The sequence below is a fragment of the Epinephelus moara genome, chromosome 16 (genome assembly GCF_006386435.1).
Source record: "Epinephelus moara isolate mb chromosome 16, YSFRI_EMoa_1.0, whole genome shotgun sequence".
Lineage (NCBI taxonomy): Eukaryota > Metazoa > Chordata > Actinopteri > Perciformes > Serranidae > Epinephelus > Epinephelus moara.
This window is the reverse complement of record NC_065521.1, coordinates 18,206,697-18,231,038: the sequence shown is the minus strand read 5'-3', so window position 1 is coordinate 18,231,038 and position 24,342 is coordinate 18,206,697. Positions and strand designations below refer to the sequence as shown.

The window sequence follows — 24,342 nt, the reverse complement described above, 5'->3', positions numbered from 1 at the left end:
TTTTTTTTTTCTTAACCTGCAAAACATACTCAGACCCCCTAGTGGCTGGGCCCCAGAAGGCTTCCCCCCTTAACCCCCTTATAGGTGGCTCTGGTCTGATCACAGGATATAGACATATAAGATTGGCATTGGCCGCCTATTTCAGACTCAATTCGCCTCCTCTTCTGCTGTCACCTGACACTAATTTACAAGGGCACCGTCACTGCATCCTGGGCTTAGTGCCACTCAAAAAGATAGTGATTTGTTTAAAAAATACAAACAACCCAGAGCATTTCTTTCCCATGTTGAATTATGAAGGGCTCAGGCAGACCTGTCTCTAGCGCTGGCAGAGCACTTAAACAAAGTGTGGTGTCAAGTCTGGCCATGTGAGACTACGGTTAGTGTAACAAACATTATAACACAACACTGGTTCAACTTCGACAAACTGTGATGAATTCTGGAGCTACGTTCTTGTGTTTTAAAACACTGATCCACAGTCTTGATATTTTCATATTTCTAGTGTTGCTCATTGTTGTTTAATTCATATGTCTGCTGTCACAGCAGAGACAAGACCTTGATTTTTGGTTTATTTAAATCACAATAAATCACAGGTTTTTTTTGTTTTGCACTTTTGCCTCAGATAAGAGTTGGGAATGTTTTCATCATCATATCACAACGGTGAAGAACAGAGCCCTTTGTTTTCTGTGTGGCATGCTGTGATAATCTATAAATACATGACATGACTTGGCTCCTTGGGTATGCTGAGACAAGTAACTTTAAAAGTCTTAGAAACTCTATAAAAAGGTTTCACCCGGAAAGTACTCAGGTTGATGTTGAGATACAAAGACTTTGTCAACCTTTGCCGCAATAAAGGTTGAAAAAGGATGTTCAAAACAGGGTCTGGATGTGCTCTGCCCTTATTCTCTTCTCCTTGTCTCCTCTCCTCATTTCCTCTCCTCTCCCACGATGAGGCAGAGACGTTGTTGTGGTGATGGAGACAGCGAAGCGTATCGCTGTTCCCACATTCCCGACGTTCCTGCTACTTCAGATGGCCTCCATGGAACTACAACCCCGCAGGAAGTCTAATCTCATCTTATCACACACACACACACACACACACACACACACACACACACACTCTTGCCACACATAGTGAAAGATTCGGGAGCGCATCGCATCAAACAAAAGAAATGAAAGCCTGTATGGCCACATGCATGCACCCACACACACACCAACTGTGGGGACCAAAGCACACAGTTGAACACACGCTGATACTGTACGTATAGACACACACAGAATCAGCAGGCCCCTCAGGGCAGAGCAGAGAGGACTGTGGGTAGTCTGCAGCCTGCAGCGTACACATTGCTCACACCCTCCATCCTTTATTTAATGTATCACTCCATTATTAAGTTTTCTTTAGCGCTTCTCCTGCTTTGCTTTGGCTCATTTGTGCAGTTATCCCTCTTTCCTCGTGTTCCTGTCCTCTATCGCTCCTCACCACATTTTATTCATACTGTATATCAATTTTTTTCACCTCCTCTCCATTAAAAAAACCCCAAACATTTATAGCAAGTTTTCTTTCCTGCTCACATCTTCCCAAAAATGCCCCTCTCTCTTCAACTCCTCTCATCAATCAAAACCTTTATCATCTCTTCATTTTCTTTTTTTCCTCCTACTTGTCTTGATGTTTTTTATGGCGGTTTTGCTTTATTACTCCAGATGATATATATGCTGTTTGGTGAACCCTTTCATCCAAAGCACCTCAAACTTTTTTCAAGGAAGGGATGAGCCAGAGTCAAAAGAAGGGCATCGGAAGATTTACATCTAAACCTGCAGCGCCGAGTTTTATAGCTGCACAGCCAGCCTGGTGCAAGACATTTCTGTACAGATGAAAGACAGACTCCCTCTAAACCTGGCGGGAACATGTTGACCGAATGATCGGACTGGAGTCTGATAGAGCGAATAAACGGATAAAATCCATTTGTAGGTGCATCCAAATATGCAATCAAAATCTAATCATCCAGTCACATCTACAGAGGTGGTCGGAGCCATATTTGGTCACACTGACGACAAAGTGTTGATACAGTTTGTCTGCAGGACACATGTTTGAGTGGTGGAGTCATAAATAAACCTAGATGTGCAGAGGTTAAGAACAAGGAAGCAAGAAAAGATGTAGCAGCCAGTTTATACAGATACTTGTGGCAGTAATCTGGAACTCAAACTCTCATCAGGATTCAAGCAGGACAGATGTGTTTATCATTAAACTAAAAGAACAGTTATTTCCCAGAAAGCCAAGTGAGTCCTGACTTGGTTATTTGCAAGTTAAAAAATTTCTAGACACGCAGGTTAAAACTGTTACATAATGTTTAGCAGACGGCCTTATGCAGAGCAACTGACATCAAGACAAAACTACTAAATCAAACCATTGTAGTGATCAGGTGAAGTGAATTTAGGACAAATAATAATGGATTCACTGGAATGGACCAAAAAGTTAGTCACAGTAGCCCTTGAGTGGACTCACATTTTTTCAGTTGTACTACTGCACCTTTTTTTTGCTGCATCATTATAGACAAAGCACTGCAGAATATGGCAGGCTATAAACTATTACAAACCAAGACTTGACTACAAAACTAGAGAGAGGAGATGGAAACAAAGGGAAGCACTACACAGAATACCACGACTCATTTCAGTTTGCTGCTCCCGTGCTAACTGTTAATGACGTCTGCTAAACTACTTTTGAACCGACTGCTGGCGCAAACTGATCTACTGATGGGAACATCATCAGATTTTCAAATCTTGGACTAAGGGAATTTTGACCCGTTAGTAGTGCTAAAAGATCACCAAAGTGATTACAATTCATCCTGAGGCAGACATGAATGCCTGTACCAAATAGCAGGGCAATCCATACAAAACATGTTGAAATATTTCAGTCTGGAATAAAGTGACCAACCAACTGATCAAGGGACTGATGCTGCCATGCATGCCGCTCGCATGGCTAAAAATACTCCAAAAACCAAAAGCAAAACTGTACACCACTTGCTGGCAATGGAAAGATAATGAGGTGTTTTAAAGCCAGGTAGAAAGGAGGCTACAAAGCATGTAAAAGAAAATATACCACTATAAATATTGAAAAAGTACTGCGTAAACTTAACACAAACTTTGGTTAAGCCTTTAGGGAAAAGCTCTGAATCCCTGCCTTCTGCTTGAAAGTTAGTCAGTCTCTCTTTCTTCTCAGCACCTCAGTGTGCATTCAGCTTCACATGAAAACAAACTTAAACTTTGGAAGATGCAGCCAGAACAACATTTTTCTTCTCCAGACTTTGAAGAAGACGTCTCGGGTTATTTACAGCTCAGCTTGGCAAAAATTCGCTCTTATCTCTCAGTGACAAGTTTAAATCGCACCTGATTTAGTGCCGTTCCACCTTGCCTCTACATCTCCCGTCAGTTTGATTTATTAAACTGTACTGACTTTAATGTCATTAATCTTTAACGGGGGAGGAAAAACACACACACATTCATCACAAACACTGAGTGCGAGAACTATGAAGCCAATCTGCTTCTGTGTGCAAAGTTATCTGACCAGGTGAGTCAAGGTGAACCTTTGATCGTTTTTCACGTTGCAGCAGGAAGGAATGCAAAACTGAAGTCATAAAATATGTACAGTGCAGCATTTTCATCATGTTGAAGTTAGAGGAAACATCCTCTCTCTCTGTTTTATCTTTTTAACCACATCTTTCTCTTTCACTGTCAGACAGCTGGCCACCATCTTAACAGTAATCCCTCGCTCTGAGCTGCTTCCCTTTCTCTGCCTTTCTCCTGCTCAATCTCCTTCTCGCTTTTTCTTTCTGTCTCTTTATCTTTTTATCAGGTGCTCATCCCTCGTCCCTTTCTGCTCAAATCCACCTGGACTTCCCAGGATCCCTCTGGGCGTCTCTCAATCTCTTTGTTTCTCACTTTCCCCGTTCCTCCTAGTCTCCCTCCCTCCCTCCCTTCTGCTATCTCTCCATCCCTCCATCTCCCCGTCCATCTGTCTGTCTGGCCTATTTTCTCCGGAGGATTTCTCTTGTGTCTTCTTCTCTAAACAAAAAGCGGCTGTGTTCCCCCGAGGGAAGATAGTCTTGTCTAGCCCGTAGACCTGCAGCCTCAGCCCCTATCTTCCTCCTCCTCCTCCTAATTGTCTGGCCATCATGCCCCAGGCAAACACCCCTATCCTCTTCATTTCTCTGCTCTTCCCCTCCCTGCCCAGCCACCCTGAATGCCAACATCCACCTCCTCCCTCCCTCCTTCCTTGTCACTTTTCTGACCACACTCCCTGTCTTTATTTCCTCCTCGCCATCTTACAGTAATTTGCCAATAACAGCCCTGCCTCCATCTTGTCTGGTTCTTTAACCCCCTCAGCTATTGGCCCTATTCCTCCTGCCACTGAACCTTTTTCTCTGTGACACATTTCCCCCCTCCAGGCACTGCTGTTATCCCCACCCTGATGTCTCTTTCAATTTCAGCATTAATGTCCAGACGGAGAAATTCATTTGGAAGATGCCTACACTTCCAAGGTGGCAATGAAGGACAATTTTCACCTGATGGTAAATGTCACGGTCTGGATACCTTTTGCCTCTGAAAATGCTTGGATTGTGTTCTTCAGAGTTACTGACCAGCAAATCTATATGAGGAATATATCAGTGTTTCACTGTGATTGCTATGATTGAACTGCTATGGGGTGGTGGTTGATGGGCTGTGGTGTGTGGGGGTTGCTAACCCAGTTAATTACTAAGGGTGTAAATCACAAGTTTCATCACAATATTATTATTGTTATTATTATTATTATTATTATTACTGATTAAATTGACTCCACTAACACACATGAAACATGGTCACCCCTTGAAGGCAATGGCAGAGGAAACACCATAAATCAGGTCTTTCAAATTCATGATTTTCATTAGAGAATGCTCTCTACGTCCATTTTAAAAAAAAATATGATCTGAAATTCTTCCTTTAATTCCTTTAAAAGACTGGGAATCTGGCCAACATTAAAATGGCACTTGGCTGAACTAATAATTTACATTAAATAGGTTAAGGCCTTCAAATTCTCCTAATTTAGAATCCAAGCTTTACGTTCAGACTCCTGTCTGTGGTTATGTTTAGGCAACAAAAGCACTTTGGTTAAGGTTGGGAAAGATCAGGATTTTGGTTAAATGTTCATTAAAAAAAGGCAATTATTAATTGTCAACATTTTGCTGATACATTTAGTTTCATGCTTTTGTGACTCGTCAGGTATGTTGATTAGCAACATTTCTTCATTAGGTTTTTAGAAAAGGTCATTTGCTTGGCATGTCGTTTCCCTCAAAAACCTAGACGTATATAGACATAATTTCTAAGAGACAGGGCTAGGAGAGGAGGATGATGTAAAAACTGTTGTGCATCATGGAAAACACCTCACACCCTCTTTCCGTCCTCCTGGTCAAACAGCAGAGCACTTTCAGTGAGAGACTGATCCAGCTCTGATGTGACAAGGACCGCTAAAGGAGGTCTGTCCAGCTGCCATCTCCCTGTACAACCAGTCCCGTGTCAGGGAACGTGGGTCGTGACAGACTTAAACCTAATACAAACGCTGGACTCACCCTGGACTCATACACCTTTCATTCTCTTTTAAACTATCTCATCCATCACTGCACTCTAAGTTTACAGTGTATGTTGCATTTGAATTTTGCAGTACTTGCACTTTGTCCACCACACATGGATATGCGTACAGTTAAAATCCTTGTGAATTGCTAAATACTGTATTGTTTTTTGCACATTATCTGTGCTTGTCTTTATTGCTAAGCTGCAGTTAATATTACAATGTCCCACTGTGATTAATAATTTACTCTGTCTAAATGTGTAAAAATCTTCCAACCGCAGCATCTTCTAAAGAAACCCTACATTTCCTCTACATCTCCTCTTTGTTTTCTCCTCCCTCTTCTTTCCTCCACCTCACTATCTGCTCGATCCTTTGCTATTAACCCCATTCCCCCTCCTTCCCTCCCACCAGCCCTCACACCCTTTTAGCTTCACTTCACCTCACTCACCCCCTCCATGTCCTTCAAGGAAAGATGCCTTTTGTCTGGGCTGTAGTATTTTCTGGTTTTGTCCTTCTCTTCTGTCTATCCATTGCACCATTTTTTATTCCACACTCCTTGGTTGCATCAGCACTTTTCTAATTTTCTACACTGTAGAGAGATGTAAGAAAAAAAAGTACTACCAACGATCAGTAAGAACCTTTCTTGCTTTCAAAACTTTGTTCATGCCCTCTCTCTCAGCACTAATTAGCCATCTTATTCCCCTTTAAGTAGTGGAGATGTGACTTCCCTGGTGTCACTTTCAGGCCACTGTAGCTCAAGGGGAATACGAAACTGGTGGCAGAGGGGAGGCTGTACCAGACACATGCGTAACTGGAGGCAAATTCTGCCACAATTTCCACTTTAGGAGTCTTGAATAACCTTTAAATACCAGACACATCTGAAATGATCTCTTAATTTTCCCATTTTCGTTTCCTTCCCAGGGAACAACATCTTTCTGTAGGCCAGAGCTCCTCTCTTCTTTTCCCCTCCTTTCTTCATCATCCACTTTCTTTACTTTTCCTGCCCTGAAGCCAAATGTATTTCCAGTCCTCTTCCTAATCAGCTATTCCTTCTCTTCACCTCTCTACTCCTCCTCTACCTTCTCCCTCACAGTGTTGGAGCAATAATGCTTTGATAACCTTTCTACTCTCCTCATCTGCTTTCCTCTGCCTCTATTTTCCTCTTTTCCTCCTCCATTCCCTCCTCTTTCTTTCTTCTCTTGTCTGGTCAACACCTCATGCTGTAACCTCTACCCTCTTCCTCCTTGTCCTACTTCATCTTTTCTCTCTCACCATCTTCCTAAGCCTTCCTCCTCTGGCCAGCAGCTCCCCTCCTCCCTCCTCTCCCCCTCTATCTTTCTCCTCTGGTTCTCCTTCTGATAAACTGGGCTTCCATTCAAGTATTTTCACACAAGCCATGATGGATTAGAAAGGCTGAATGGAGGCGTCAAAACATGATTAATTTCCTTCAGTATCACAAAACATGTTTTCATACCCCCTTTAAACGGAAAGTGTTTTTGTTGATGAGGTAATTAAGCAGTAAATAGCAGAAATGCATTTGTCAGTTTAATCTGACAGGACGCGGCGTCCTGGTGGCTCAGTAGTACACGGTACTGCTCTGTCCTCAGCTCATATATGGACTGAGATATTATCTCTCCCTCCTCTCTCTGTTTTGACCTTTTTTAGTCTTAGAAGATACAATCAATCCAAAGAAAGATTTATTTGCAGAGTTACACAGTACGAACATGGCTTTGGATGACTGAATGTTGCCAATAAATTGTACAAAAGCCTTAAGGTGAAGTAGTTTGCATTAAGTCATTTTCTGACTTAACATACCAACTGACTTTTTGAGATCAATATTTTTTCTATGATGAAAAACACTGTGGTTGATGTATTTGTTGTGGCATCTAAAACTAGCTTTCAGTTTATATTTACAACTTTATATACCAATTATTTAACGGTTTGCTTTGCATCCAAACATCCTGAGAGCTAAAATAGCAACTGTATGTTGGTCTCTCCATCCTCCCTCTTTTCTTTCTACATTTTGTTGAATCCACCAAACTCTTTCTTTCTGGCCTTTCACAGACTTCACCTCATCATACCGAAACGTGGTAAAGACGACAGCCCTCATTTTCTTTATCTTCCATCCCTTCATTCTTATTTATCCTTCAGACTACAAAACATAGTTTATATTCTTCCTCTTCTTTCTCCCCACCTCTTTTTTATTCAAATGTGACACTGATTCCTCAGTGCAGTCTTAGACTGCTCCAAACAAAATACTCCTCTTTCTCTACACTTTCCTGTTTGTTCCTCTCCCTCCCTCTATTCCCTGCCAGCATCAGCGGGTGATGTAGTGACAAAGATATGGGTGCTGTCTTATGTCTGGAAAATTGAATCTCTCACACACACAGTCAAAAATAGATGACGAAAATGCCTGAAAATACCTCAGTACCATGACACTGAGTCCGGCCACAGAGGGCTGTCTGTCTCCAGCACGAAAAACCTCATAGCATGACTCTCCGCCACAACAACTACAACCAAGACAGCAGCAGTAAACAACAGAAAATGCTCTTCCTGTGAGACTCTGAGTACCTTCACTCTGAATGGGCAACAGGAGGAACATCTGTCCTTCATGAGAGAGAACACACTAAACGTGAACCACTTCCACTCAAATGTTTGGTTTTTAAATAATTATGGTGAGGCTTGACGTAGAATTTCACACAATAAGCGACACTGACGACATGTGCAGTGCGCCTCATAAAAGTTATCCTCTACAACTCCAGACACTAAAACAACTGAACAATAAACTCTTAGCGATCCTGGTCCATGAGTCAGTCCACGTGGCAGTCACGGACCAGATGCTGTGTTCAAAACAAAGCCAACTGTGAGGGTGTCCAAGATCTGAAATGTGAGAGTCAACAACTGAAAAAACACACTTAAGGAAAGAGGGGTGAATATTACAAGTCCTACAATTCAAGTTCAAGTTCAAGTTCCCTTTTGATCAACATGGAAGCATTTTCTGATCAATAATCCCTATTGACAGTTCATCATTTGTAATTTGTCTGGCTACCTCCACATAGCAACAGCCCCCAAGCCTCATGGGTGTTCTAGTATTAAGATCTGAATATGTTAACTCGAGAAAGACTCTAGTCGACTAACAGATTTGAACCCAAAACCTTCTTGCCACTTATTGTGTGAACAGAAAACAAAATATAAGTATAGATTTATATATATGGATTTGACGGGCATGGTATCGAATGGTTTTCACTTATAAAAACAGTGTCACAGCACACACTGCCTTTTTGCATGTGCAAGTTGTGTGCAGCTAATATTTTCTTGTGATTTCTGTGACCCAGCACCCTCAAAATGTTCAGCAAATGTTAATGATAACTTTCACACACACACACACACACACACACACACACATCCCCAGGTGGGATCCACTGCTCTGCTGCTATGGGGGACCCGCAGACCGTCAAGGGTTTATGGGATTTGTAGTGTTTCTGTGTGGCAGAGCGTGGCATAAACACAACACTGACAGCATTCTTTACCTGATAGGTTAATCTCCTGTATAAGGGTTTGTGGTTTTGTGTGTGTCCTGCTGAAGTGTATTCACAAACAAATTTGTATGCACCCTTATCAGATTTGTAAAACATGGCCGCAGGCATGTCGGGTGGAAATGTTTATGTTCCTGACAAGTCAGATCTGCCTTGTGTACACAGACAGGCTGAAGCTTAAGTGTGTAATGGCTCAAAAGCTCTGTGTGTGTGTGTGTGTGTGTGTGTGTGTGTGTGTGTGTGTAAATGTTGCTTGATGTTGCGTGTGTCTGCATAACTTTTAGTGAAAGAAAAAGAGTGTAAGTTTTACTGTATGTGTTAATGTTCTGTATATGTTCACATAAATGGTAATTCTGTCTGAGTGTGTGAGTCATGAGGTTTACTCTGTTTACAAAGACAGCTAGATAAGGACTCAGTCCTGTCTCCACAGTGCTTTCACCGTTTCCATATTCTCTATCCGCATTTGTCAGATGTTTTGTTTTTTTATTTCACCAAAAGGTGAAGTCAGAGTGGCACATCAGAAGCATGCTAGGCTCCTAACTCAGAGGTTGTTAGACTGAAATCATCCTCTGCTAAAGTTTTCATGGCTCTGTAGCAAACATTACATTTACTCTGTGAGTTCTTGGACAAGTAGTAAGCCTATAGTCACTGCATTGGCTAGTATTGGTGCTGAAGCCAATACTATAATACTGGACCTCAGGGGCAAATGTTGTTCTTTGTTGTAAATCTTGCATTTTGACAAGCCCCAGTGGCCTAAAGGATAAGGCACTGGCCTCCTAAGCCAGGGATTGTGGGTTCAAGTCCCATCTGGGGTGACTAATTGCCATGTGGCTTAACTGAAGCATTGTGGGCTCATACCCCAGAGGCTCATGGATCAACACCATCTCCTACCAAGAAGGTATTACAATTATTTAGTGTTGCACTTCCATAAAGTTGGAAATATGAAAGTTCATGTTCAAGGTAACCTCTATTCCATGTCATCATCACAAGTGTCCACACAGACTTTATCTGTCATCTGTGCACACTGACCAGATGAGTGAATATGCCCACCCACCAAGAAACCCAATAAAGTATATCCAGCCATTATTGCAACCAGACAGCATCATCGGACTCTCCCTGCCTAGTAGACACGTCCCTCAGATGCATGTCCCCAGTTCATAACACAGGCTTTCTGTTAAAAATTTGTAGTCTCCAGCCCGAGCCGATATCCATATGATGTACTTTATCTCTTTATTGTTGAGTCACCACTGCCATGGTGACTTCAGGGGAAACTGGTGACTAAAGCCAATGTTTGCACTACCCCTATTCTTGCTTTATAGTGGAGCTCACTTTTCATCAATAAAACAGGTCATTTTGTACACCGTGAAGCCCCAGTAGCCTAATGGATAAGAAACAAGCCGTCTAATATTGCGTTCACGTGGAATCAAGCAGACAGTAGACAGCAGACAGAAAACACCACCTGGACATCATGGGAAAAACAAACAAACAATTCAACAGAATGGCAGGACGGTAGAACTAGACATGCATGAAGATACGTTGAGATGGTGATACTGTATTGTTTACAAAGAATGGAATAAAATGATTTATTTTTTATTATTTTATGTAATTTTTCATTCCTGCTCTCATCCACTAAAATGATATCCAGTCGAGTTTACTGTCCAGTTTACTGATTCATATGAACGCAGCGTAAGCCAGGGATTGTGGCTTTGAGTCCCACCCAGAGGATTTAAGAGCAGAGTGGCGCAGCGGAAGCGTGCTGGGCCCATAACCCAGAGGTCGATGGATCGAAACCATCCTCTGCTATGCTTTATGCTTTCAAAGACTTTAACCTCAATTTCACTGACGACAATAACCCTACTAGAAACAAAGCTGTCTTTGTAGTACAGAGCAGAACAGAGGGAAAAAGCACGAACAGCCGTTCATTCATTTTGCTGCAGAGAGAGAAAGAAATACTGTATTCAGGAGAGAATATTCTGTCTGTGCCTGCACCTTCCAGACTGCTCTAGTAATCAAAATGTCTGTAAAGTCTGAGTCCATTAATGCTGGGTCTCCATCTAAAGAAATAGAAATCTTCAGTGGATCTTCATTTGTAAAAGTGAACCTGTCTGGATGAGCAGCTGCAACACTGACAGACACAAAGCAACACCCTCAGGCAGCCAGCTGTGGTGCCATCTTGATCAGAATCTTGAAACTCACGACACGGCAATCTGCAGTGTCATTTTAAATGGTACCAGAAGTTTGGCAAACTCACTTAATTCCCAGCACTCAGCAACTGAAGACGCTTGTGTTGGTGTGCAGCGCCTTTCAAGCTCTGCACTACATTGATAGGCAGGTGATTGCCCTTCGTACATTAACAGCATTGCGTCCATCAACATTGAAAACCAGAGACTTGTACATCTGCAGTGACGAGTTCAGACAGAGAGCGAAGGGAGGTGAACATCTTAATTCACTCAAAATACACATGAAAGACTCTTGCCAACATAGACCTGCTCCTGAGGACACACACACACACACATACACACACAGCCAACTGGAGGACACTGGCGCAAATCCTTAATAATGAATAAACCCACAGCAACTGAGTGTTGAGGCCAGTTTCCGTGGTTACCAAGGCTGAGGCACGAAGACGAACCCAAGGTGACCGACAGGGCTGTTGATCACCGTGGTAACAGTGGAGCCACGCAGACACACACATACGCTCACACACAAAAACACACACACTGAAGCTGTGGTTGAGTGCTTCTAAATTTCTTTAGTCCTGTCCTTCGTCATTTCAAAATATTTGAGCAAAAAGTTCCAGCTCTTCATTTATCATGCTCATAAAGACAAACACACACACACACTGGCTGACTATCTGAACTCAATTCCTCCTTTATGAAGCATTCAGTGGCAGAGCTCCAGCTGCTGATGTGACCCAGTGGTTGAGGCCTGTCTGATGTGATTAGCTTTACTGTGCATGTAATGTGCTCGTCATTTGATGCTCGTGTGTACTCACGCAGCTGGTCAAAGTGTGTCTGTAGGCCGTCTGGTCCTGGGACTGAGCACACCATACGGGCCTTCTGGAAAGTGCTCCACTTATTGACTAAACTTCTCTGGCCTCCGATGTCATTCTACAAACACAGAAAAGAGTAATTTGATGAAAATATTTCTACTGTCTGTCTACTGTAGGTCAGCCATTACTCATCATTCTCTCTTACCATCACAAACACAATCTACTTCAGATTCAAAAACACAAACATCAATGGTTTATTTTTATTTCTAAGAATATTCTATGTGAACCCTGAAATAACTAGTCTAATGGGGATCCAAATAAAGAATACATTATAATAGCCTATTATAAAGACACTAAACTATACTTAGCAGTGGTTATTACCTAAGATTACTTTAGTTTTACCTGCTTTAAAACATGACACAGTGACATGAGTTGGCCCTAAATGGAGAGAAAGAGATCATGCCGGTGACAAAGCACATATGATTTGTGAACAGGCATGTGCCCCGGCCAACAGTCAGCATCTTGTAATGTGCAACCCGTTAACTGCCTTTCAAACATGTGCATGAATCAGGTGTGAAGAGGACAGTTTTTTCTCACCAATTGTACAAAAGTTCCCCACAAATCACACAGACACAGTTACTATTGCTTCACCACCTCACTGCTATTGTCTCATTTTCCCTGTAGTGCCAGTGCTTTGCTTTGTCATCCTGGATCCCTGCTTTTTGTTCCATTGTGTACATTGTCTAGTTTTATCAATGAAGCCCCAGTGGCCTAATGGATAAGGCACTGGCCTCCTAAGCCAGGGATTGTGGGTTCGAGTCCCATCTGGGGTGATTGACACTCTTTTAAAGAGTGATGCTGCAGTAGCATGCTGGGCACATGCTCTGCTAATGGAGTTTTTACTGGCGGCTGATTGTGCTTGGGGCGTTGACACACCAAGCCAATGGTCAGCCGTCGGTCAATGGTGGGCTGTCAGTAAGTCTCTGTCACCCTGTTTATTTATGGTGTGTCCTGCACCATTGGCACTAGTTGGCCCTTGTCAGCCCTTTTCGGCTGTTTGTCTGGCAATTCAGCATGTTGAATGAGTTCTTTGAGCTCCGGAGCAGAAATGGTTTGTAATTGTTTGTGTTATTGTTCAGTACAGTACATTAAATATCATATGTTCTTCCAACATCTAGATGTGTTATCAATGTGCTAGATGGGTAATTAGGGTCTTGAAACTGTCCTGTTGGTCCGATGGTTTCCCTTTAAATGACGAATACAGACTACTGCTGCCTGCCGGTATGGAGAGTTATTATCTCTCACGCAGGTGCAAAAGGTACATGCTAGTAGGCTGATGGCTGTAGGCTTTGCAGTGTGTTCAACGGGTGATGTGAGGCAATGAAACAGTTGGTAGGTTAATAATGTTAGCTCTGTCAGCACTGTTGTGCCATCATTTTTTTGGATATACTGCTTGAAAATGGAATTAAACTAATAACTATTTTTATAAATAGTTGTTAATTAAAATTCTATCGATCAACTAAATGATTAATCTTTGCAAATTGTGATTACTGATTGATTTTCAAAACATTTTCCATATTTTGTATTACACATGAACACACAGACGGGCACATATAAGCAGGATAAAACATCCATGCAAACACCCGAGTGCAGTCATGCATGTTAACACATATCCTCGTCAAAAGGTAAATCGTATAAACATTTGCAGTTTGTCACAGTGGAGCAGAAGTGACAGTGACAAACATAAACAGTCCCCTAGACACAGACTTCAAAAGGCGTATCTGTACGAGCAGGCAGGAACATCCAATCAAACATAACTGCTCCTTTTTACGTAAACACTCTTCAGCAGGCGCAGACACACGGACTGACCAGCACGTACATACTCTACCTGTTCGGGCAAACATATGTTTACATACAACTACATACAGACAGTTTCTGATATGAGCACATAGACACACAAACCTGGTCTCTATCTTTCTCCAACAAACACTCAGTACCTTGCAAACCCGTGCCACTCTGGAGTAGAGCACCTTCCCAGCGGCCCCTTCTGCCTCCTGAGCGCGCTCAGTGAAGAACACGTAGACCTTATCATCTTCTGGGTTATCAGTTTCAGACAGCGGCGCTACCCGCACAAACTGGGCATCTGGGGAGAGAGAAAGACAGGTACAACTGAGTTTACAAACTGCAGAAAGAGTCAACATGTATCTTGTTGTTATCAGCCGCAGACGTCGACACACTGGATTGATAAAACACCAACCGGGTGTGCAGGAGATGATTTTAGAGATGCTTTTTTAGAGCAAAAGTAATTCAGTTCAGAGCAAGAAGCGAAAGATGGTTGTTACATGTATTCATTTATATCAATCTAATGACTTGACAAACAGATGTCTATTGAATGCATGACTGATACGGATTCAAATGTTAATGTTAATATATCATTATTGGATGATTTGATTGCTCTTAACTTGAAAACTTGTAACTTTGCACTTACCCTGTAGCCAGGTGGAGTCGTATTGTTCAGTTCGGATGACGTGACGGCTCCCAAGACTACGGAAGAAGGCAGAGTCCCGGCTCATGAAATCTGAGGTGATCCCAGCATACAGCTCTCCATCTACACAGAAATTAAAAGGTTTGGGTATTTTCAGGTAAGACAGAATGGATTTGAAAAACACAACCACAAACAGAAGTGATACCAGACTATTTCTAAAATAAAACAGAAAGATTCAGACCAGATAGACCAAAACTATCGGCGCTTTAGAAATAGTATGGTTCCCTGGGAAGCCAACGATCTCTGTCACCGCCTCCCCAGCCTCAGAGCACTTTGCAGTGCTTCCGTCTCCTTATTGAACCCACTAGCTCCACAGAGCTCTGTTGTCTCCACCACAAAGTGCCCCAAAGCTGAAAAGCTGGCCGTGGGCATATTTCCAGCTTCGGACCATTTTGTGGTGCTTTTGTCCTTGTCTGAACCCTACATTCTCACCAAGGTGTGCTCGTAAGAATGACTGATTTAAGTCAACCCCATTTCCAACATATTCTCAAAATGGTTAATGCAGCCAGTTAGCATCTTTCCATAAGATATTTGCAATGTCTTTCACAAGCCATGCCTATAGTTAGTGAAGCTGGCTTTCTACTATGAATTTTTAGTCTCCAACCCAAGCTTATATCACTGACTTACTTTTCACTATTGTTGTGCCCCCTTTGCCACTGTGGTGAGCTCAGGGGCCATTGTTGTGTTATTGAAAGCCATTGTTTGTGTTACCACTGTTGCACTTTTGCAGTGGAACTTACATTATCAAGCCCCAGTGGCCTAATGGATAAGGCACTGGCCTCCTAAGCCAGGGATTGTGGGTTCGAGTCCCATCTGGGGTGGCTTTCAGCAGAGTGGTGCAGCGGAAGCAAGCTGGGCCTCTAACCCAGAGGTCGATGGATCGAAACCATCCTCTGCTAACAATATTTTAGTGCCAATTGGTCAACTGGCTGTCAGCAGTCACCTGACCGTTCACACCAGTAGCGTAATTCTCTGTGCTGGTTTGGAGTATATCCAGCCCTAAATGCAACCAGATAGCATCTTTATGTTAAAATCTCCCTGCTTGGTAGATGCTCAGACTGAGAAATGAAGGTTACACTAGACGCCAACGCCCCAATACGTCAAAGTGCAACTGGTTGACAGCAGTCACCTGCCCGTTCACTCCGCTCTGGTCAGCAAGCGATATTGCTCCTCTGCTCTTACCTAAATGCAAGCCAGCCACAAAGCTTGGGGCCACTGTGTGTCCTGTGTGAACAGCCCAATTGGTTAACATAGACACAGAGAGGAAGCTGGCAGTGCTTTATTGTTCTGCCTCCTCTGCTGCTTCCACGGTGACCTCATTGGCCACTGTTCTGTCATTGAAAGCCAGGGTTTCTGATATTGTAAAGAGAGCTTAGGTTAACCAAGCCCCAGTGGCCTAATGGATAAGGCACTGGCCTCCTAAGCCAGGGATTGTGGGTTCAAGTCCCATCTGGGGTGGTGTACAGCAGATACTCTGCAAGTTATGCCAAATGCACTGCTACTTACAATGAACAGCTAAAATGTTATAACCACTGACAACTGTCATCATGTTACAATTCAACCTTCAGACCCCCATAAAACTCCCCAACTGCAGTGGCCCCCCAGCAGGACAAGCACCCTAACAGTGGTGGGTGGATGAAGTGTGTCAAGTGGAATCTGCATGAATGCCAGGACACAGGGTCTTCCAGCAATATGTTGCATTGTAACAAGATGATCAATATCATTCACTTCATCTGTCAGTGGCTTTACTGTTGGGGCTGAACAATGTATCTAAAAAGAGATCTTCATATTTCTTCCAAGTAAAACTCAGAACTTTGTTGCAGGCATACTGTAACTGATTTGCACTAATATCCAGTGACAGTGTGCTTGGCTCCGAGACTTGCCAAAACTCAATACTGGGCCTGAGCACATCCTGTGTAGACACAGACGGAGCACAGAAGCTGCTGCTCTGCTAACATGTGTCTCCTATGTAGACACGTTGTAAGTATGTTTCACTCCTCCTGCAATCCACCCACACTGACAACTAAAATATTCTGCGGCCTAAAATTAATGAAGACATTATACTGAGATGGAGTAGTGGAAAAAAACATCCAATCACTCAAATGAATCATTGTATTAACAAAGTCAGACGTGAGCTGATTTTTCTGCAGAGGCTGCAACAACAAAGCCGTATGTTTTGCTTAGTCCTTTGTTTGAGACAGATGTCTTTTCCTCAGGTATAAGTGAACCAGACAAATTATAGCTGTTCCTATGACAAGTTATAAGTCATAGATTATTTGAGCCGTGGTTTGAGGAAAAGACAACTTACCAACGACGGCGGAGGCTGTTTTCTGGAACGGATCGTAGGGACATTTCCCTTTTCCACACTCTGTCTGGCTGTAGGAGAGAGTCTGGTGCTCTGACTAGCAAAGAAAACAGAGACACAGGTCACTCAGACAGAGTAGGAGAAATCAGCTAGACGCAAGAAAACAGGCAAGAAATAACAAGTTGTTTTTTTGAGCCCGCTGAACTAGCCTGCCACACACACACACACACACACATACAGTGAGCAGCTAATTGAGGGTAATCAGGCTAAGTGGAGGGATTTTAAAATGTGTGAAGTCCAGTCTGAAACCAGTCAGCACCACCAGCTCCTCTAAGCACCACGTTTGAACCTCTCTGATCTCACACAGCCTTTCATGGGATTAGCTGTTCCCTGACACACACTCTCACACTCTTTAATACAAATGCTAAAGTGCACATACCTACACACACAAAATCACACCATGTCTCTGATCCTACATTCAAACAACTTGCACAAGTTTAAACCTCACATACATGCACACACAGACACACAGACACACCTACACCCATAACTGAGGGAATATAGACCCATTAACCTACTTCTGACAAAGTGATAACCCACATGTGTCTATATCATGAGAAATTACCACCTAATCAGGGTGGAATAAAGGAGACCCACTTGGGCTCTAGAATTACACTCACATTATATTTGACATAAAAATGTCAAACTAAAAACCTACAGTGTCCGGTGGCCCTCAGAGTGCAGCCTCAATGACAAAGGGAACATTGTATATATTACAGAAAGATTGCACAAGGTGGACCCTAGTAGAAATATGGGCATAGGGGCAGACACCACACATATGATATTTAAGCTGCTGATAGGCCTGTGAATAGGGGCTGGGGCTGGGAGGCAGAACACACACACAGGACAGTGGGTGGCAGGAACAGCACTGCTTCATTGTGAAAAAGGGTCAGCTCTTTTTGTTCTGTCATGTTATTTATTTAAATTTTGTTTACATATATATTATATTGTATGATCAAATATCTTAACAAACTTGACATTAGCTTGTAGGCTAGCAAACTAAGGAGCTACGGCAGATGTTCAACGACCCAGTACTCCGAAACCCCAATACTTTGAAACTTTCCACTGGACCAAAAGCCAATAGTCTGATGGCCCATTATCCTGAAAACAAAAGTCCACCTTTGTTTATTAACTTAGTTTACAGAAGGACTGTTGAAGTTAAATGTCAGCTGAATTGAAAAGTCTTTCTCTATAAGTCATACAAAGTCATACGTTATGATTTATATCTTATCTGTTAAATTGAGCAATATCTTAACGTAGTCTGCAAAATAGTAAGGGCAGCAGTCACTGTACTCCAACTCCAGAGTGTGTGTTTTCTGAGCAACCGGCCTTTGGAAAAGTGGACATTGCTTACAGGATAACAGGCCATTGGTCAATGGGCTTTTGGTCCAATAGGACATTCTCACACCATTGGGGTTTCGTAATAATGGGCCTTCAGAACAATGGGCGGCTCCCTGGATGTGATGGGGTGGAAACGGCCAGTAACACATCAGTTACATCCACTGGAAAATCCTGCTCTAATGTAATGTTTGAAGCTGCAGTGAGGGAGATAAAAGGTATGGATGTCCTGATCAAGTTGTTTTTGGCCCTGATCCCGAACAGAGTCCTTTAATATTGAGTATCTGCTGACACAGAGTCCAATCTGATACTTAAATATATTTACATAAATGCTGATTAAGTATCTGACACATTGAAATAACAGCTGTAGCCTTGTGAGCTGTAAGCCTTTAGTCTAACTTTGGAATAGGTGAAATCACTGACTTACTTTATGACTGTTGTTGTGCCACCTCTGCCACTGCTGCGGTGACCTCATGGACCATTGTTGTGCTATTGAAAGCCATTGTTTGTGCTACCACTGTTGCGCTTTTGCAGTGGAACACTCATTATCAAGCCCCAGTGGCCTAATGGATAAGGCACTGGCCTCCTAAGCCAGGGATTGTGGGTTCGAGTCCCATCTGGGGTGGCTTTCAGCAGAGTGGCGCAGCGGAAGCGTGCTGGGCCCATAACCCAGAGGTCGATGGATCGAAACCATCCTGGGCCCATAACCCAGAGGTCGATGGATCGAAACCATCCTCTGCTAACAATATTTTAGTGGCAAATTGGCATTGAAAACATTTCAATTATACTCACTTACTGTCTAACTTTGGAATATCTTATTATCACGAACTACTTGATCTAAACCCTCACTGGCCTGATTCAAAAATAAATTTAGGAGCTTAAATTATTAACATGATATGAATGAGAGACTAACTGGCAGAATGTGACTCCTGAAACTGATGACGCAATCAGCTGGAGAGAAAAAGTATCCCTCTGTTGTATTTATTGAAAGCACAGAAACCCTCAGCCCATATGTGGTTGTACAGCAACATGACAGAGAAGAGCTTCTTTCTGTACAAAAGATCTACTTTGATACAGTCAGTACGCAACCAGTCATTGTGACAGAGGGACCACTTTCTAGCTGGTGAAGAGGCTACAGAAAAATATTATTTGTGTGTATATGTGTGCTTGCAGTAATACCTGTTGGAAGACGCTGGTAGCTATGAAAGCACAGCGGGGGTTGAAGGCTCCAGTGCCACAAACGTACAGGTGAGTCTGATTAAAAGGCTGTAGAACTCTCAGGAAGTTAGCACACTCCAACTGGACAGAGACACACAAACACAGAGGGACCACAATGTGAGACACAATGGAGACTGTAGAGTGTTTTTTATTACATATAAAAGGTTATCTTATATTTACTGGTTGCACTTCTATCACCTAGTAACGATATTGGAAAAGAAATAAGAAAAGGAGCCACGTTGAATTTTATTGAAGTATCATCAAAAACATAAACTGCATGTTTCTCATTAGGATCTATTGCACATGTGAAAAATGCAAGTTAAACTTTGCCCAAGAGTACACACAAAAGGCATGAAGGTCTCTGGCTACACTGAAGATAAAAGTAAGGTACGTTCGCTTGATTAGCATCACCTGTTTTACTTTTCTTCCCTGTCAAAATCTTTCCATTTTATCCTGTACACGTCGTCTGAATAAATCTAGCTGACCTCCATCTTGATATCCTCGCCAGCATCGGCGCTCTCTTGTTTGTTTATTGTTCCCGAATGAATCAGATTCATTCAACTTTAGTTCCGCTCTAGATTGTAATCTATCGACTTACTTATCCGCAATTGTTTTATTGCTGCAGAACTCGTTGGACAGTTTGTGGTGGTGTAACACTGCAGCAGGCAGCAAAGAAGCCTGATATGACCTGGCCTGTGAGCCACTGATCCATATCTGTGTAAAATTCTGTGTAAATGAATTTTCTTCCCTGTGTGACTTTAAAACCAATCACCCGCATTCATGGTATTAGACTTGGTGTGGCACATGTTGCTTTGCTTATGCAATCTAGTGTGTTTGTGAGTATCTGTGTGAGTGTGTGTTGAATCACCTCTGGATCCTTCCCAGCCATGAGACATTCTTGGACACGGTCCGGACTGGCTGGCCAGTACAGCTACAGAGAGCGAGAGAGATGTAGAAAACAAAGAGGGAGAGAAAGTAGTTTTTATTGCTCACCACAAATTTCCGATAAAAAGGCTTTTGGCACTGGCAGGTGCCTGACGAGGAAGTGAGGCCGGGAGAGTCAGCAAAACATGACTAATCTAGATGATAACGGGGAGAGGGGGGGAAAGAGGGAGATTTTATTACCTCTTATGAGGCAGCTTAAGGGAGGAGACAATAAAAACCAAGTGGCAACACTGCTGAGTCCTAATGATGAGTCAAGCTGTCAGAGCAGCAGTGATGGTGGCAACATGACTAATTAATCTACTGTTTGACTGTGAATAGTCTTTAGCTACATGTGCACGATAATGCAACTATTGTCATTAGTTTGGATAAAGCAATCAGTTATTTTTTATTGCCTGAATTAGCATGCCTCTGGCTACATGTGTTGTAAATGTACACCATAATCATTTTGTCATTTATAGTCAGCTGCTTAGTGTGGCACTGTTGAAGACTTCTTAGTTAGGGTGCTATTTAATCCTGGTTTAAGACGCTTGAGAGCAACTGTTATAAATCCAAGGATCCAACCCGACCCAAACAATGTAATATCTCTTCTAATTTGGTTCTATGTCATGTCAGATTTGTTTTCATTTGTTACAGGTTTCCAGTCTGCCTTATGTACATTCAGTTTTATAGGATATGACAGGGTATAAGAAGAATCAGATTTTGTGCCTATAATGTTAAAAGAACAGCACTCTGGCAAGGAGGCAAAAACGTTGGCTGATTTGTTCTGGTTTGACAGTTCACCCACACAGAAGCCAAGGTACAAGCCTCATGTCTTTTTCTGAACATCATCCAGCCCACAGACCAGTTCATTATACTTTACATTTATTTTCTTCATAATGTATGTAGGCTATTTGTCATGTGCACCACTGCCAAATAAGAAAAGACTTTTCCAGAAGTAAAAGTAAGAAAAACTTCTGTGATGCAGAAATGAGACAGGCAATGGAACCTGTCAAATGTATGGCTTAAGGGCAGATATGGAGACGTTAAGTCTTTTATGGTGCATGAGACAGTGTTTATCCACTTTTTTTAAACTGTCTAAATTACTGTCTGAAAAAAATCCACGGTTATTTAACAATCAGGTTGCATTTTCTTTGAGCCTGTTTCATTATGATAGCGTGTGGGGTTTGTAGCTGTGAACAGCAGCTCTATAGTTAGTTCTGTTGGTTGGTCCACAGAAATTTCTTCCAGCGGTGGCAACAGTTTTTTGCCCTCGGAGGCAGTAATTTGGCATGGAGGGCAAGTGTGTGTGAGTGTGAAAGTGTTTGTGTTCATGCCAACTGGCTAAAAAGGGGGCATGGCAATGGGGGAATGCATGGGTGAACATGGTCTCAGCTATTGCGAATTCACACTTGTGGATTGGTTTATCTTCAGTACAAGTAAGAGAATCACCCATGAAAAGTCCTCTTAACAGAAAATGGATGACTTCACCAGTGGACTAACTTCTCATAAACTACAAAGCCTGATGGAACTAATGTAATCAACATGCGCCCTGCATTTGTTGTCACATTAAACTGCATCGTTTGTGTGCCTGTAAACATAATCAGTACATAATAACAAAAACATTCGGAAAATGAGGTTTATTCCACTGCTTTCATGTTGAGCCAATAGTGCAAGAAAAATATGAGGTATAGATAACGAGAGAGAAGCGCGGCTTAGTGTCAAATGGCAGCTACATGACTAATCTAAATATTTTCCTGAGTCATCCCCTCAGAGACCGGAGCAGTAAAGGAGAGATTGAATTGATATGCTCAATGATCACCCTCTATTATCTCTACATTCCATACAAACTGCAGTTTACGTAAGAAATGCAGAAACTTTACTTTTGTTTTAGTCCATATCACTTGTGAAGAGTGAAAACTCTGATCTCCCAGGTGTCATCACTAATAGTAAAAGAAAAAAGACATGGACAAAAAACTCTTCAGCTGCTACGGGTTTTTGGGTTTTTTTTTGCACCGCGAGTCAATTTTCTCCACTCCATAAAACGTGACACCATTCAAGAGTGATTAATCACAAATGATGGTGCTTTCAGGAAACAATTTCTTCTGGATGTCCAGTAATTGTTCCCTGATGCAGTCATTCCCGCAGAGCCCGGTGCGGAGCCGAGACGATCAGATAAGATTAGAGAGCACGTTCCCCCCTTATCTCCAAATACCACACACTGACAGGAACATGGACCACCACTAAAGGATTCTCACCAGGTAAAGATTTTGGTTAATGGAAATTTACCCGTCTGTGAAGAGCGTGCTGGTTGTCAGTTTATACAACACACAGGAATGTGGGTTTGTCCGAAGTATAGAATTCATCGGTAGAAGAAAAGGAATTATGCAAATCAAACAAGTAAAAAATTGATGTTAAGAAATGATGACACATTTCTTCACTTTGGTAGAGAACAGTGCTGAAAGGGGCAGTCATGAAATGGAAACAAAAGAAGTAGTGAGACTGCATAAGGACCAAATATGCAACAGAAAGCCACAAACACACTCAAACCCTTGGTGACCCTTTGGTATAATGTGGGTTACCAGCTGCAGACTCACACAGAAGGAATGCCTTGAGGGTTTTTGGCCTGATCAAAGAAAAATGTGACTGAAGGCAACAGAATCACGTTTGGCACTCTGCCCTGAGCTGGGATGGACTGAAGGGACTGGTTATGTGTCCCTCTCCCTGCGCCAAATTCAGTTTTATTGAGCCAGTAAGACTGCGTATATAAGTATGTGTTAGGTTAATAGTCATGAAGAAAAAGAAACCAAAAGTCTGAATAACTTGGTCTCAACCTGCACTGATAAGAAGCTCTGGATGTCAGTAGCAGAGAAACTAAACAGAAATGTAGAGAAAATGGCACCGCGAGTGGTTTTAACACCACCAGGGAAAAAACTGCACTCGAGGTGGAACAGTATAAACAGACTATAAATACTGTATGTACAAATATATAACTTTACAGCCAGCACAGAGCTGAGTTATGAGTTGACTATGACTATCTATCCTTTTGTTGGCTGACTGCCTGGCTGAGTGGGTGGCTGGCCAGCTTGACTGCTGTCTGTCTGTCTGTTTCGCTGGTTGTTTGTCTGCTTGCCTACCTGTTTGGCTCCCTGATAGCCTGCGTGTACGTCTGACAGATGAGGGTATTGATTTGATCCGGCAGGGCAGACTTATGAAAAGGCAGCACTGTCGCTGTCCTTGCTGTGACCCTGAACTTAAGCAGACTCGTTGGCAAACCATCAACGTGTCTGTCTGGATATCATTTAGAGTTAAAGCTGCAGCATGAATCCAGATACTGCAGCAAACCTGTAACTTATATCTGATGGTCATTGTTGATGTTTTTTGAGAGAAGCAGATTGGTTTAAACTGATTTCCACACAGATTTTATGTCCCTGTCCATCTTAAAGTTGCTATGTCTCCTGATGCAAATCTGTTTGGGCTCCTGTGAGTTTGAAAACTGTTTACACTGAGGTTGGATATGTTTTATCATTTCCACCACTGGTGACTATTGCAGGAATTACACAAGGCATTTCAGAGATGGTGAGAAACTGCTAATAGTTAAGCCTTCTGCCAACCGCAGCTCCAGGCTCATGGCTGTGGTTTCATGTTCACATTTATGCAGCTAACATTAGTGAGAGCCTCGAATCACAGTGTGTCTTTTGCCTCACCATCGCTACTGACCACCTCATCAGAAGGAAAGCAGGCAGCAGCTCCAGAAACAGACCCCCATTCACGGGCAACAGCAACCTGAAGCCAGCCAGCACAAACCTCAGCTCCAGCCCAAACTCCATG

General features: G+C 42.5%; 1 protein-coding gene and 6 non-coding genes across 9 annotated transcripts in view; 6 read left to right on the top strand and 1 right to left on the bottom strand.

The window, feature by feature from the left end:
* The window catches only part of sema3h (sema domain, immunoglobulin domain (Ig), short basic domain, secreted, (semaphorin) 3H), a 76,265-nt gene that overhangs the window by 18,489 nt on the left and 33,434 nt on the right, over positions 1 to 24,342 (bottom strand). For all 3 annotated transcript variants that reach the window (XM_050066034.1, XM_050066032.1, XM_050066033.1), the window contains 6 exons: positions 20,459 to 20,521; positions 19,552 to 19,671; positions 16,978 to 17,071; positions 14,613 to 14,732; positions 14,122 to 14,267; positions 12,128 to 12,242 (listed from right to left, as the gene is read on the bottom strand). In XM_050066034.1, coding sequence (XP_049921991.1) covers positions 12,128 to 12,242; positions 14,122 to 14,267; positions 14,613 to 14,732; positions 16,978 to 17,071; positions 19,552 to 19,671; positions 20,459 to 20,521 — 658 coding nt within the window. The remainder of the gene's footprint in view (positions 1 to 12,127; positions 12,243 to 14,121; positions 14,268 to 14,612; positions 14,733 to 16,977; positions 17,072 to 19,551; positions 19,672 to 20,458; positions 20,522 to 24,342) is intronic.
* trnar-ccu (transfer RNA arginine (anticodon CCU)) lies at positions 9,875 to 9,947 on the top strand. Its single transcript has one exon. It is a non-coding gene; the product is annotated as a tRNA-Arg (tRNA).
* trnam-cau (transfer RNA methionine (anticodon CAU)) lies at positions 10,864 to 10,935 on the top strand. The gene has a single exon. It is a non-coding gene; the product is annotated as a tRNA-Met (tRNA).
* trnar-ccu (transfer RNA arginine (anticodon CCU)) lies at positions 12,885 to 12,957 on the top strand. Its single transcript has one exon. It is a non-coding gene; the product is annotated as a tRNA-Arg (tRNA).
* Positions 15,418 to 15,490, top strand: trnar-ccu (transfer RNA arginine (anticodon CCU)). Its single transcript has one exon. It is a non-coding gene; the product is annotated as a tRNA-Arg (tRNA).
* trnar-ccu (transfer RNA arginine (anticodon CCU)) lies at positions 16,055 to 16,127 on the top strand. The gene has a single exon. It is a non-coding gene; the product is annotated as a tRNA-Arg (tRNA).
* On the top strand, positions 18,925 to 18,997 carry trnar-ccu (transfer RNA arginine (anticodon CCU)). Its single transcript has one exon. It is a non-coding gene; the product is annotated as a tRNA-Arg (tRNA).